At 46.2% G+C, this 13,593-nt stretch overlaps 1 protein-coding gene across 1 annotated transcript; it reads left to right on the top strand.

The window, feature by feature from the left end:
* The first annotated feature begins 448 nt into the window (after positions 1-448).
* SIX6 (SIX homeobox 6) lies at positions 449-2,462 on the top strand. The gene is made up of 2 exons (XM_043920371.1): positions 449-1,098; positions 2,187-2,462. Exons 1-2 carry the CDS (start codon positions 527-529, stop codon positions 2,353-2,355), a joined length of 741 nt encoding a protein of 246 aa, XP_043776306.1. The 5' UTR covers positions 449-526; the 3' UTR covers positions 2,356-2,462.
* Positions 2,463-13,593: the final 11,131 nt, after the last annotated feature.

The following is a 13,593-nucleotide window of genomic DNA, read 5'->3' as shown; positions in this document are numbered from 1 at the left end:
ATGGGGGGTTGCGGGGAAGAGGGAGGAACAGGGATAGGGGTGGCAGTGAAAGGCTGCGGCTCGGCTCGCGCTTTCTCTCCCATCCACTGGCACATCTTTCCCTCCTCCAAGTTCTGCAAAATACTGCGAAGTCCACCGGAGAACGGCGGGCGCTGTCGAGAGCGGGGAGGTGCTGAAATGGCCTGGGCCCTCCGGTCGCAGTCTTGATTGGCAGAGCCGGCCAGTGACTGACAGGGGGTCTCCATGGCGCCCGCGCCGCCAATCCGCCCACCCCAGTAGCGGCGCCGGCTAGCTGGCCTGCGTGCCCTAACGGAGCCGAGCCGAACCCGAGCTGCGGAGTCTGCACCTCCTCCAATCCCTCCCGCTCACTTGCTCCCCGCGGTTGCGCCGCTGCCCTGGCGGTGCATCCCGGTTGCCCCGAGCCGCTTTCACCAAGGAGAGCCTGGCGCACCCGGCCGGGCCCGCGGGCATCTGCTGCGTGTCCCGCTCCGGACTCAGCGCCTCCGCTGTCGCCGGCGCTGCCTCGATGTTCCAGCTGCCTATCTTGAATTTCAGTCCCCAGCAAGTGGCCGGGGTATGCGAGACTCTAGAGGAGAGCGGCGACGTGGAGCGCCTGGGTCGCTTCCTCTGGTCGCTGCCTGTGGCCCCTGCGGCCTGCGAGGCGCTCAACAAGAATGAATCCGTGCTGCGCGCGCGAGCCATCGTGGCCTTTCACGGTGGCAACTACCGCGAGCTCTACCATATCCTGGAAAACCACAAGTTCACCAAGGAGTCGCACGCCAAACTGCAGGCGCTGTGGCTCGAAGCGCATTACCAGGAGGCTGAGAAGCTGCGTGGACGGCCCTTGGGGCCGGTGGATAAGTACCGAGTGAGGAAGAAGTTCCCGCTGCCGCGCACCATCTGGGACGGCGAACAGAAGACACACTGCTTCAAGGAGCGCACGCGGCACCTGCTGCGGGAATGGTACCTGCAGGACCCCTACCCCAACCCAAGCAAAAAGCGTGAGCTCGCCCAGGCAACCGGACTGACCCCTACGCAGGTGGGCAACTGGTTCAAAAACCGCCGGCAAAGGGATCGGGCAGCTGCAGCCAAAAACAGGTCGGTACCTATAGACGTCCGAGCCTTGAACTCACCGGGAGGGAGCGGGTGACCGCACCCCCGGCGCCCTTACCGAAGGCCTGTAGACTTGGATTCCGTAGGAATTGGGATGGGATGGAGGTCTTCGGTGTGAGCTCACTGCGTTCTGGGCTCCTGGGTGGGGGTTTCCTCCCGGGCTCTGGATTCCCCACCCTTTCTGTCTGGTTTTCGCGGCCTGGGGGTCGCTCCTGCAGCTGGTTCCAGTCACCATACCAAGGCTACAATGAGAGGGAGAAAGAAATAAAAATTAAAACCCCAGAAACAACTAGAGACCTCAAGGCCCAAGGTTAATTCTTGTCAGCCTGGGCCCAAGCTCCTATTATTTATTAGGTGAAGCCTGGCTTGTTAGCAATGAGGCAGTTTAGTGTTGTCATTTTAAAGTCCAAAGGCCTCCTTCTCTAATGCTTTGAAATTTCTAACTTATGTTTTAAGAAGTGGAAAGTCGAGTTCTGCTCTTCCTATGGGTGGGCAGCCCTGTCTCAAACAGCAAACTGCTTGGCAGAGGTTTTTCATTCCCCAGTGTGTGGATCTCAAATAGTTTGGCCAAGAACCCAACCTCTTCTCCCAGGCCCAAACCCTCCTGGGAACCATCAGGCTGCCCTTTTTGCTTCTAGTTTGGGGCAGACTTGGCCTCCGGGGTACCGGCACAGAGGTGCGCCCAAGGCAGACAAGCTGGGAAAGGGGTCTCCTGGCCCAGAGTCTCATCTGTCCTTGCCACTGATGTCTCATTTATCCTGACAATATTGTAAATTTCCCAACGGTGACCAACAGCCAGGAATGACCTTGTGAGCACAGCATCCCAAAGAGTGGGAGACAGGGAGCCAAGGAAGGACTAAGGACGATGGAGCGACCGCAAGGCTCCCAGAGCAGTGGCCAAAGGCCTCCTGCCCAGCCTCTCTTGCCTCCTCTTATCAGTTTTAACTGCGCGGGTCAGAGGGAGAGGGGCTGACTGCTGGGCTTAAGGGATGTGGACCAAGGGGTGGGAGTGGGTGGGAGGTCAGTGGGAGGCTAGTTTTGCGCAGTGACCAGTTTCTTTTCCTTCCCGGTAGACTTCAGCAGCAGGTCCTGTCGCAGGGGTCCGGCCGGACGCTAAGAGCCGAGGAAGAGGGCACGCCCGAGGTGCTGGGTGCTGCCGCCAGCCCGGCCGCCAGCCTGTCCAGCAAGGCAGCCACTTCGGCCATCTCCATCACTTCCAGCGACAGCGAGTGCGACATCTGAGTTGCCCACCGATTATACTAAGAAACAGAATTCGGCGTTTAAAAAACAAAACAAAACAAAACAAAACACGAGACAAATAAAATGAAAGAGAGAAAGGATGAGAGACCAAGCAAGCCAGCGAATCAGGTGGCCAGGGACCCGCGGGCTTGGTTGCCATTGTCCGCCCTACGCCTGACCTGCTCCACCGGCGCCATCCGGCCACTGCCACAGGGGCCCGCGGTGAGGCCCGACCCAGTTCCACGTTCTCCTTGCTTTGCTTTTTCCCAAGGATTTTGTTGCAAAGATGCCTCCAGAACCCGAACTGCACGCTGAGCGTCTCCCCTGAACCTCCCGTGGGTATTTCACCTCGAAAGGACGCTATTATATATGTATAACTTTTGCTTTAAAGTTTTTTTTAAAACAAAACATATATATGTTGTTTATTTACTTATTTAAGAGACTGCGTGGTAGGTTTCTCTGCATGGAGAGAATTTGCTGTTTCAAAGGGCGCGGGGTGGAGCCAATCAGCTGTGTGAAGAAACCAAACAATAAAAACCTGGTGAGCAACCTTTCTTAAGGGAGCTGCTCTCAGATTCCTAAAAAGAAAACTGAGAGATCATTTATCTTCACCAGGCAGGGGTCCCTGTGCAATGGTCTCAGGAGAGTCTTCTCTGTCTTTTGCCTTTTCTGATGTTTCCTGGTATATTTTTAAAACAGTCCAAGGTAGGTACATAACCACTTCCTTGTCAAATTGTATGCATGTGTGTATGTATGTATGTAAATATGCATGTATGTGTGATATGCATAAACCTACAAATTGGCAACATAATCACCCCCTGTAAGGCAACTCCCTATGTTCCCAGAACAAGTAACTAACTATGGCTTGTCCACTTGACAGTCACTCAGCTTTCAGGAACAATATGGAAAGCCAAACTCGACTTAAAAGTGAATTCTATTTTATGTAACAAGATTATTCCAACAGAGACTCTGCAATGAGAAAGGTTTTCCATCTCCTTTGAAGCCCCACCCATACAAAAAACGGTAGGTACTCATAATCATACAAGTGAGCATTTACTGCATTTGGGATTGAACTTGCATTAAAATAAAGACAAAAGAAGACAGGAGAGGTTGTAACAACTAGACTAGCATCTTCTCAACACAGAAGCAGGTTTAATCAAATGCATTATTTTCAACAAAAGGCATACTGAGATGGGGGAAAGGATGTAATCATGTCACATAGTGAGGTCAAATAGAAGACTGCGGAGAAAGCATTGGCAATTTAAAAAATCTAATCGTTGTATTAAACATGAAAGAAGTCATTTAGAGCCTCATTGTCCTGTAATGGCCTCAATTAAAAATATCAAATATTGTCAAGATTAAATTTGTCCTTTCAAAGTGCGTAGGCACACAGACACACACACGCCAAAAACAATAACAACAACAAAAAAAAAACACCTACTGTCCTTACACTAAAAAAGTAAATGCTATTCAGGGAGACTCTAAGCTTTTTCCTAGTGAAATGGATTGCATATTATAAAATTTGACATTGATCTTTAAAATCACTTGAGCTGAACTTCCTCTTGGAGCACCCTCCCCCCACATCCGCCACTGGACTTCTTTCAGTTTGCTTCAGCGTCCTTAGCAGATGCTCTTTGGTTCCAAAACCTGCTAATTTATTTGGGTAGAAGTGCCAAGGTGCAAATCAAATAAAAATAAGTGAAGTCACCGAAGACAAAAGGCAATCAAATGGCAAGATATATGGGGAAAGCCCAGGACATGAATAAGGACTGATTTTTGGTTTCTAAATCATTTAAACAGATTTGACCTCATTTGGGCTTTATAAATAGTTCTCTTTGTATACAGGGGCCCTTATCCAGAGACTTGTTGACAATCAAAACTCTCTTGCATAAGAGCTCTAAAAGGAGTGAGGAAGCCTTTGTGATCAAGCTGGTGTTCTTCTAGAAAGCAGGCAAATGCCCTTCTGTGTGTCCTGAAAGGCTAGGATGTAGAGCTTCCTCAAGGCTCTAGTTTCTTTTCTAGAGCCCCTGGAACTTCCTAGAATGCGAAGCAGAAGGGCCAGGACTCCAAAGAGGCAAGGGAGGCATGTAGACTACAAAATTTAAGGAGGCATTCATGCTCAAGGTCAAGCAAGTGCACAGCATCTGAGAGTGAGTACCTCCTTAAATTTTGCATTCCAGGTGCCTCCCTCGCCTCACTCTAGTTCTGAATCTGCACTTCAGTGAAAAATCAAGAGATGTCTAGTCTTGTTTCCCAGTCAGATTCCATCCTAACTACAGAGCTGTCCACACCAGCATTTGGAGAAAATAGTTGGCAAATTTTCTCTCTTAAACTGATGCTTCCAAGTCTAAGAGGGAAGGGAAAGGACTAATTAGTGTGATGATGTGAAGGAATTTAAGAGTCTAAAAATCCCACCCCACACAGCAGTTCAAATGATGCCTAAAAGCTGAAAGTATCCATTCTGTATTCTCAAGGGGAAAAAAAGGAGGGTAACATAACATAACCACAACCATAGTTCTTAGTAAGAACTAAGCTTTCTCCTTACAAATAATTTTTAAATAGTTCTTAATTGTGTGGCAAAAAAAAAGAGGAAATCAATCTTAAATATTAATTGGGAGGACTGATGCTGAAGCTGAAGCTCCAATACTTTGGCCACCTGATTCGAAGAGCTAACTCATTAGAAAAGACCCTGATTCTGTCAAAGATTAAAAGCAGGAGGAGAAGGGGACAACAGAGGACGAGATGGTTGGATGGCATCACTGATTCAATGGATGAAAGTTTGAGCAAGCTCCAGGAGATGGATGGTGAAGGACAGGGAAGCCTGGCGTGCTGCACTCCATGGGGTCGCAAAGAGTCACTGAGCGACTGAACAACAACAAAACAGTGATGGGGGATTTTTCTTCCTGCTTTGGTGAAAGCCTATAAAGTACACCTTCCTTTAAAGTACATCTAATTTGCTTAAAGTAACATGCTGCCTAAGGGTTATATTATAAAATACTGTTTCACCAATTAGTTGATTTATTTATATACAATTTTATTTAGCATCTTAAGGGGTGACATATTATTTAAAAGACTTCTTAATATTTATCTAAAGCTGGTGGCACCTAAATATAAATAACAATTCTTTGTGAATAATTCATTGATGATTACATGTTGGAAACTGGTCCAAATTTTCACACAGATTTTATTTAAATTGGCCCAGATCTTCCCATGGACAGGTATTGTAAAGGTTTTCGTTTACTTTTTACGATTTTTTTTTTTTGTCAGTTTTATCCCGGTCTAGAAAAGGGTTTTTGTTTGTTTGTTCTTGTTTTAATTCCAGCTGGTAGCAGTGCTGAAGGTTTCTGAATTTGGAGAAATACCTATGATGATGGGTTTCTTTTCTTTCTTTTTTAAAAATTCTTTTCCTGTAACATTTTGCCCAAAAGCAGTTACTCCAGCAGAGTAGAAAGAAGCTGCATTTTTACATTTCAACAAACCTGAGCAGTGTGAGGATTTAACCCTCAACCCAGCTCACGCTCCTTTACGGGTTCTAAACATTTCAACCACCCTCCAGTTCTACCAAAAACGCTATATAGCTCCAGCTCCCCAAATGCCGCAGTTCCTCTCTCGTCTACTTTAGTGACCCACTCGGCTTCCACCGCCACTCTGGTACCCCATACCCCCCCACCCCCCGCGCTGCCCTTTCCATCAGCAGTTTGTTTATAAAAATCTGGGCGGGAGGGGATGAGAGGCTGGGGGTGGGGGGAGGACCTGCTCTTTGTTTACATTAAACAAATGACAGGCAAAGAGCTCAAGCAAATCTTCCTTGACCTCGTTTTTCTTCCCCAATTTTAACAAAAAGGAAAAAAAATATTGTATCCAAAGAGAGCGTGAATGGGGCGGGAGGAGAAGAGAAGCAGCTTTTCGCTCTATTCAGCCGGGACGCGAGAGCGCGGACGATTTCCGCTCCTATTGTGAGGCGGGGCCGGGGGCCGGCGGTGAATGGGGGGTCCGCCGAGCTGCCCGCGGGGCTGTCAGGCGGCTCAGCGTAATCAGGGCTAATGACGGTGGCCGGGCGCTCCGCGGGACAATGCGCGAGGCCGCGGGGTTTTGTCGGCCTGAATGGCTAATAGGTTTGTCTGGGGGCTGCGAGGGGGGCGGCGTCGGGAGAAGGAGGCGGCGAGGGGAGAAGGGGTCATTGTCCGCGCACTGGCCCGGGCGCCGAGGCGCGTACCTCTGCGGCGCGGCCGCCCCCGGGCCGGGGAGCTGCAGACAGGAAGGCCGCGGCGGGGAGGCCCCCTGGAGGCTTGCTGGGAAATGGCGGCCGGAGCGGCGGGCGCGCCGGTCCCCTGGGAGGGGCGGCCTGCAGCGAGGAGGTGGGGCCCGAACTTTGCTCCCCAGAAGCCCACAGAGGGCCTGCAACACCCGGGAAGGTGTGGGTCCTTCCTCCAGGGTCCGGATCGCGACTCTCTGAGGTGACAACTCCACACAGCCACCCTTCCTGTCCGGCGCCCTGGGAACTCTCAGACTCGTAGGCCTCAAGCCTCTCCTATTGTTTGACTGCCTGACTCACACAGCTAGAGGAAAGAAACCTCGAAGAAACGAGTCCCTGGGAAGAATTCGATAAAAACCAATTAGAGGGATAAACACGCACAGGCGCGCTCTGGCAGCAGCTGAGGCGCGCGCCCGCCTTCGAGCTCTGACGGCGCGTCGGTTCGTGAGCTTGGAGCGCGAGGGCGCGGCGGGTGCCCCGGGACTGTCGCGACCGTCTGGCCTGCACCCGCGTCTGGCCTGGATCCACTGCCCAGAGCAGCTTAGCGTAGCCAGGCCGGAGAACAGTATTTCCCACCGCCGGCTTTCGGCGGCGCCGAGTGAGTCTCCCGAGAAGGGACGGACGAGCTGGGGAGTCTCCAAGCTCAGGGAGCGGGATTTGCAGATGAGGCGTCCAGAGGGCTTTGCGCGCCCAGCCCATTCGTGGGATCAGCCTTCGGGGCGAGGACCCGGGGCAGGGCTCCCTGAGAACCAAGTGTCCGCGACCGCACAGTCATATTCTGGCAAGCCCCCGCCGCCAACGGAGCCCCCTTCTTTTCGAAACTTGGCCGCTTCTGTTTCAACTCTTAGAAATCTCCTCAGGCTATCCTGGCTTTGCAGCTCTACTTGCTAGGATTTATAGTCCCAAATTGCTTAAGACATACTCCACCGTGAGAGATCGAACTCCTTGTCTGGAGACAAAGGGGTGTGAGGGCGATCCCAGGGCAGAACAAGCAGTTTCACGCCTCCCTGCCTCTGCTTTCGCTGTTTCCGTTTCCCGGTGGTGTCCGCCACCCGGAGCCTCGCCCCCTACCTCGACTGCTAACCCGTCAATCCATCAATTCTGTCCCCCCCCCCCCCCCCCGAAGGAGTCTTTGTTGAGTCATTGAACTCTCAGAGACTTTTCTACTTCGTTCGTAATGCTGCTACCGTAGCTTACTTAAACATCTTCAAGTTTGTAATACATTTGTGCATTTATTTGTCTGTATGTTTGACTCCCCTGCCCCAGAGTGTAAGCTCCTTAGGGCAAGGACCGAATCTTAGTCATCTTTATATTCCCAGTGCTTCGACTAAGTAGTAGTTACTCAATAAACATTTTAAAAATGAATGAATTAATGGATCTTCTTTGAAGTTTCTCTTCCGAATTGGTGGACTTCCCTGGCAACTCTGTACTCATTTGAACTGCAAAGATGACTTACATTGACTGGACCCAAAGTTCACTTGAATCCTGCCAGCTCAGGTTAATGACTTGTACCTACTTCTCAGATTTTCTGGGATGATTCTCCCTCTAGGCACATGGCTTTTCAGAATCCTGTGGTTTTGGGTTCATAGCATGAAGATTATCTTCTCACAAACACATTTTCCCAAAAAGTAAGGTAATAGTCTTTCCCATAGATTTTGAAAATTTTGTTACATTCTCTGTACCCTGTTGAATATAATTCCTAATATTTTTGTTTATAAGATGAAAGAAATTTCCCTTTCCAAAATAACTGTCCTTCTCTCTCTCACTCCCTCCCCAATTTTAGTCTTGACCTACAAATTAAAAAGGAAACACACACACACAAACTGAACTCAGAAAAAGCATACAATTTTGAAACAGTGTGTTGCATTTCACCTCACTCTTAGGCTAACCTGGGGGTGAGGTAGGGGGCAGAGTTTTCATTAAAATCATAAATCACAAAAGTCCTATGAAAATCTACCAGCTACCAAACATCTCAGTTTTAAAATTTAATGGAAAGAAGCAAGTGAACTGTGTGTAATTTTGAATTCTGATAAAATATATATAAAGCTGCCAAGAGGAAAGTCTTTTTAACTTGTCAATCTGCAACCTGAGAAGGTTGGTTTACTTTTTTTTTTTTTCTGGCTGAAGAGATTAGTCTTGAATTTTCTAGCATGGAATCAAATATCTAGGTTCAGGTGGTGCATACTAAATTGATATATGAAAAGTCTGGTTAGTAGTAGCTAGTTTATTGTGCAGCTCAAACATTTTCAGATATTTAAAATTACTAATGAAGATTTGTCCATTTAAAGCATATTTTATGTTTAAATTAAGCACCATTTAAAGCATATTCTTTCACATTGGATATATTCTTGATTTTCCATAAATTCATGGTAAGGTATGCATTTCAACAAATATCTATGTGTATACACTAGACATCTGATCTATAAAATTATTTTTGCAGGCAGTTGTGACTGTATGAGCTGGATTCATCAGCTTAAAACAGACAAGCAAATAGAAAAAGGAAAACTAGACTGTAAGCAAGACATAGCAGTGGACTGGTTTCTGAGGAGCATGGAATCAAGCACACCTTGCTTAAAATACCAAATCACTGTGAATTTGGGCAAGTCACTCAATTCTTTGAGCCTTGGTTTTTACTTTTGCAAAAAGGGGTTGACAGTACCCAGAGATATTTCTATAAATTCACTGAACACCTGTTATATGTGCTAGGTGCCTGGGATAATGTCTATAAAGCATCTAGCACAAAACCACACACATATAATAGGTGTTCAGTGAAGGGAACTTCCCTTTTCCCATTTTTCCTGGTTAAATGCCAGGGCAAAGAAATAGATTGTACAACTCCCCTTAAATTTGTTTTCTAAATAGATGTCATCTACATGTTTGGAATATTATTGAATTTAAATGCTAAATGCTATCCTTAGCATCAGAAGCAGCTTTGCTCACCACACTCAGCAGGAAGATCCAGTATGTTGGTTTTCCAGCAGTGGTAAGGAATAGGCTTATGTTAATACACCATTGTTCTTTCCTGGCTTTTTACTCTACTTGGAGATGCTTGTCCTCTATGTGAAACTCTCCAGAGATCCTGCCCCATCTTGCAAGTTAGGATACACCCAAATGTAACAGGTGATCCTGAAAAGGTAACATAACCTCTTGGAGAAATGTTTCTTTTTGAGGAGGAGGAAGCAGAGATCCCACTTTACACTTGTACCACTTAGAGCTAATATCAAAGTCCTTTCACATGCATCACCTCACTTCCTTAAAAAAAAAAAAACCCTGTATAGTAAATCAACAGATACGGTGATTCCCACCTTCCAGATAAGAAAACTAGGACTCATATCACTTGCTCAAAGTCACAGGATCAGGAAAGGATCCAGATTTTGTAGGAGTTGAAATTAATACAATTTGGAGGGGGGATACTCTTTAAGATAAAGGATACAAAATTGTGAATACAAAACTAGATATTAAAAAAAGAAATGAGAACAATTACAAAATTTTAAAACCCGGCAACATAACAAACACCCCAAAATTCAAACAATAACAAAATCGTTTTTAACTATTGTACCAACCTCTAAAATAATTTTCCCTACTTTTTTCCCTCTGTATGTTCTTTGATTATTTCTTTATATGACAATTTTATAGCGCAATCTCAGAAAGACAATACAGTCTTTCCTGTAATGTGGGTTGATTTCAAAAAAAAATTTTTTTTTTGTAATTCATGGTTTATAAAGGTTTGTTTCAGCTTCATAGCTTATGGTTGGTAATACCATATATAATTTGGTATTAAATTTGGGAAGGCCTCTATGAAGTTTCTTTCATGTATGAGCAATAAGGTTTAACGACATTTCAAGTTTCCTTGAACAGTGACCCACCTTAAACAATACTTGCATTGGTAACACTCATTAACCAGCTTGTGATCAAAAGCCTTAAACATTCTGTTATGATACATTAATTAGTACAGTGGGCAGGAGTATTCCTATAAGACATCCTTGCACTGAAGCAGCTAGCGAAAACCTAGCAATACAAAGAAGTGACAGCAAACCCTAACAATTTAAACTACTAAATCCAAACTACCTGTATCTCCAACTCAACTTCCCTTTAGCTACTGGATCACAAAAATTACGATAATTACTTAGGTGCTACCCAGCACTAGGGGAAATGTGACAAACAGAAAATAAGAATGGAAAGAGCCTATTGTAGTTAAATTATCCTCTTTTGCTAATTTTTTTTAAAATGCATGATCATGTGAACAGATTGCTAGAATACCTCCCAAGGTGCAAGAGAGGTATCTTGAAACCCAAGTATTATTTGCTTCAAGATAATTCTGCCTCTGCACATGCCTTGGGAGAGTTTGATGAGATGAGGTGTTCTGACTCCAAGTTCTGTACCTTTTTCTATTATCTGGGACAAAATGAATTTTCCCAGAAAGTTTTGACAAGTTTTTACTCAAAGATGTCTTTAAAAATGATCCATTGAGGACTTCCCTCGTGGTACAGTGGATAGGAATCCACCTGCCTATGCAGGGGACACAGGTTCCATCCCTGGTCTGGGAAGATTCCACATGCCACAGGGCAACTAAGCAGGTACACCACAACTATTGAGCCTGCTTTCTAAAGCCTGCAAGCCACAACTACTGAAGCCTGTATGCCCTAGAGCCCATACTCCACAGCAAGAGAAGCCACTGCAATGAGAAGCCTATGCACCACAATTAAGAGTAGCCCCCACTTGCTGCAAATAGAGAAAGCCTGCATGCAGCAACAAAGACCCAGCACAACCAAAAATTAATAAAGTTAAAAAAAAAAAAAGAACCATTGGGAAGGAAGGGAGAGGTTAAGATTGCAAATGAAAGCTGGCCTTGGGCAGAACTGAGGTGAACAGGTTACCCCTTAGAACCTGGTTACCTTTCCTTTGGGGCTTCCCAGGTGGCGCTAGTGGTAAAGAATCCACCTGCCAATGCAGGAGACACAGAGATGTGGGTTGGATCTCTGGATCAGGAAGATCCCCTGGATTAGGAAATGGCACCCTATTCCCATACTCTTGCCTGGGAAATCCATGCACAGAGGAGTCTGGCGGGCTACAGTCCATAGGGTTGCAAAAGAGTCTAACACGACTGAGTGACTGAACACATATCTTTCTTTTTTTGGTGGGGTCTTCCCCTTGCCTTTTTACAGGTGTTGCATCCCAAACTGTCAAAAACTCTTCAGTGCTCTTCACCCTCCCTGTATGAAAATCCATTTTAAGTTGTCACCAAAAAAATCAGATAAACCAATTCACAACAACACACAAATGCTGCTAAAAGCTTAATGAATTGCTTACAGATGAGGGCCTGGGAGGGTACTTACTAACTGCTAGGAGATAATCCTTTAATTCAATAACCCCAGATCACTAATGGTAGCAATTCAGACATCACTCATAGGCCAGTAGAAAATTGGTTTCAGTTGGAAGAGAGCCAGGAACCCTTCAAGTCATTTTATGGAAGCAGATGACTGTTTTGGGGGTCAGATACTGCCAATACCAAAAATAAAATGAAAATAAACTTGTTGCCCCCCTCCCCCTGGCTTTCCCCTGAAGTTGCACTTCTTTCCTTATCATTCCCTTCACCACTGAACTTCATGAGAGAGGAGTCTACGTTCTTGGTTTCCATTTCTTCACTGATGCTTTGACCTCCTGCAATCTGGTTTTTACTTACATCATTCCATCAAAACTGTTCCCTCAAATGTCATATTTCTCCCAGCAATCTTGATTCCAGCTTGTGCTTCATCCAGCCCAGCATTTCACATGAGGTACTCTGCATAAAAGTTAAATAAGCAGGGTGAAAAGCAGGGTGAGTAAGCTCTAGGAGTTGGTGATGGACAGGGAAGCCTGGCATGCTGCAGTCCATGGAGTCACAAAGAGACAGACACGACTGAGCGACTGAACTGAACTGAACTTGGTCCTCAAAGTACTGAGCCTGTTGACTTTCAACACTGTTGAACATTCTTTCATTCTAAACAGGGCCAGGATTAGGTTGAGACAGACAACCTTCCTAAAGCACAAGATTTAAGGAAGAGTTTTACAAGTTCAGGACTGGCCTCTGAGAGTGCCCCCAGCCCTGCTTCTGAAGCATAACTGAGCTTCTCACCATACTCAAAGCACAGCATGCGATTTTTCTGCCTTCATACCTTCACTCATTTTAAAAGACCCTCCGTGCTTCGTATCTGCCCTGCACCCCTTCCTACCTTCCTCTGTAGCAGCACCCTTAGAGCACTGCTCCCCAATTCAATGTGTTTCGGGGGGGCTACCAAATACAGGATCTCCCTTCCCAACTCACAGTGGATATAATCACCAAGCTGGACCAGTTCATTCCCAAAATTTCTGAATTGAAAGCAAAAAGACAACTATCTCTTTACTCTCAGATTGAGAGAAATAAGAACATGACACCAAAATTATCAGTATCAACTCAGACAGTAAAGAATCTGCCTGCAATGCAGGAGACCCAGGTTCGATCCCTGGGTTGGGAAGATTTTCTGAAGAAAGAAATGGCAACCCACTCCAGTATTCTTGCCTGCAGAATCCCAGGGACATAGGAGCCTGGTGGGCTACAGTCCCTGGGGTCACAAAGAGTTGGACACAACAGAGTGACTAACACTACTACTACTACCAAAATTATTGACAACCAACCCCGTGTTACAAGAAGGAGCCTCAAGAAAAAGAAGCAGAATGGAGGGAGGAGAGATAGAAAAGGCTAACATTGATAAAGTCTTTGTGTGCTATTGACACCAGCCTTGTCTTTTCTAGTTTTGTCTGCAGGAGCTAATGTGTTACCTTCCTATGTTTTCTTTCTTTGAGTTCCTATCACTTCCTAACAAGATTGTTCAAATATAACATAGAATATTCTTCCTTTTCTCTCACCCCATCTCCACAGGTACACAGACTCAAATTTCATGGCTCAGCTCAAAGGTCATTTTCTTCCCAGTGCCTTCCTTGATCCATAACCTTCTTCCCAGTTAAGC

This window comes from Cervus elaphus, chromosome 12 (assembly GCF_910594005.1).
Source record: "Cervus elaphus chromosome 12, mCerEla1.1, whole genome shotgun sequence".
In the NCBI taxonomy this organism is placed as follows: Eukaryota; Metazoa; Chordata; class Mammalia; order Artiodactyla; family Cervidae; genus Cervus; species Cervus elaphus.
This window is presented reverse-complemented; position numbering and strand designations above follow the sequence as displayed.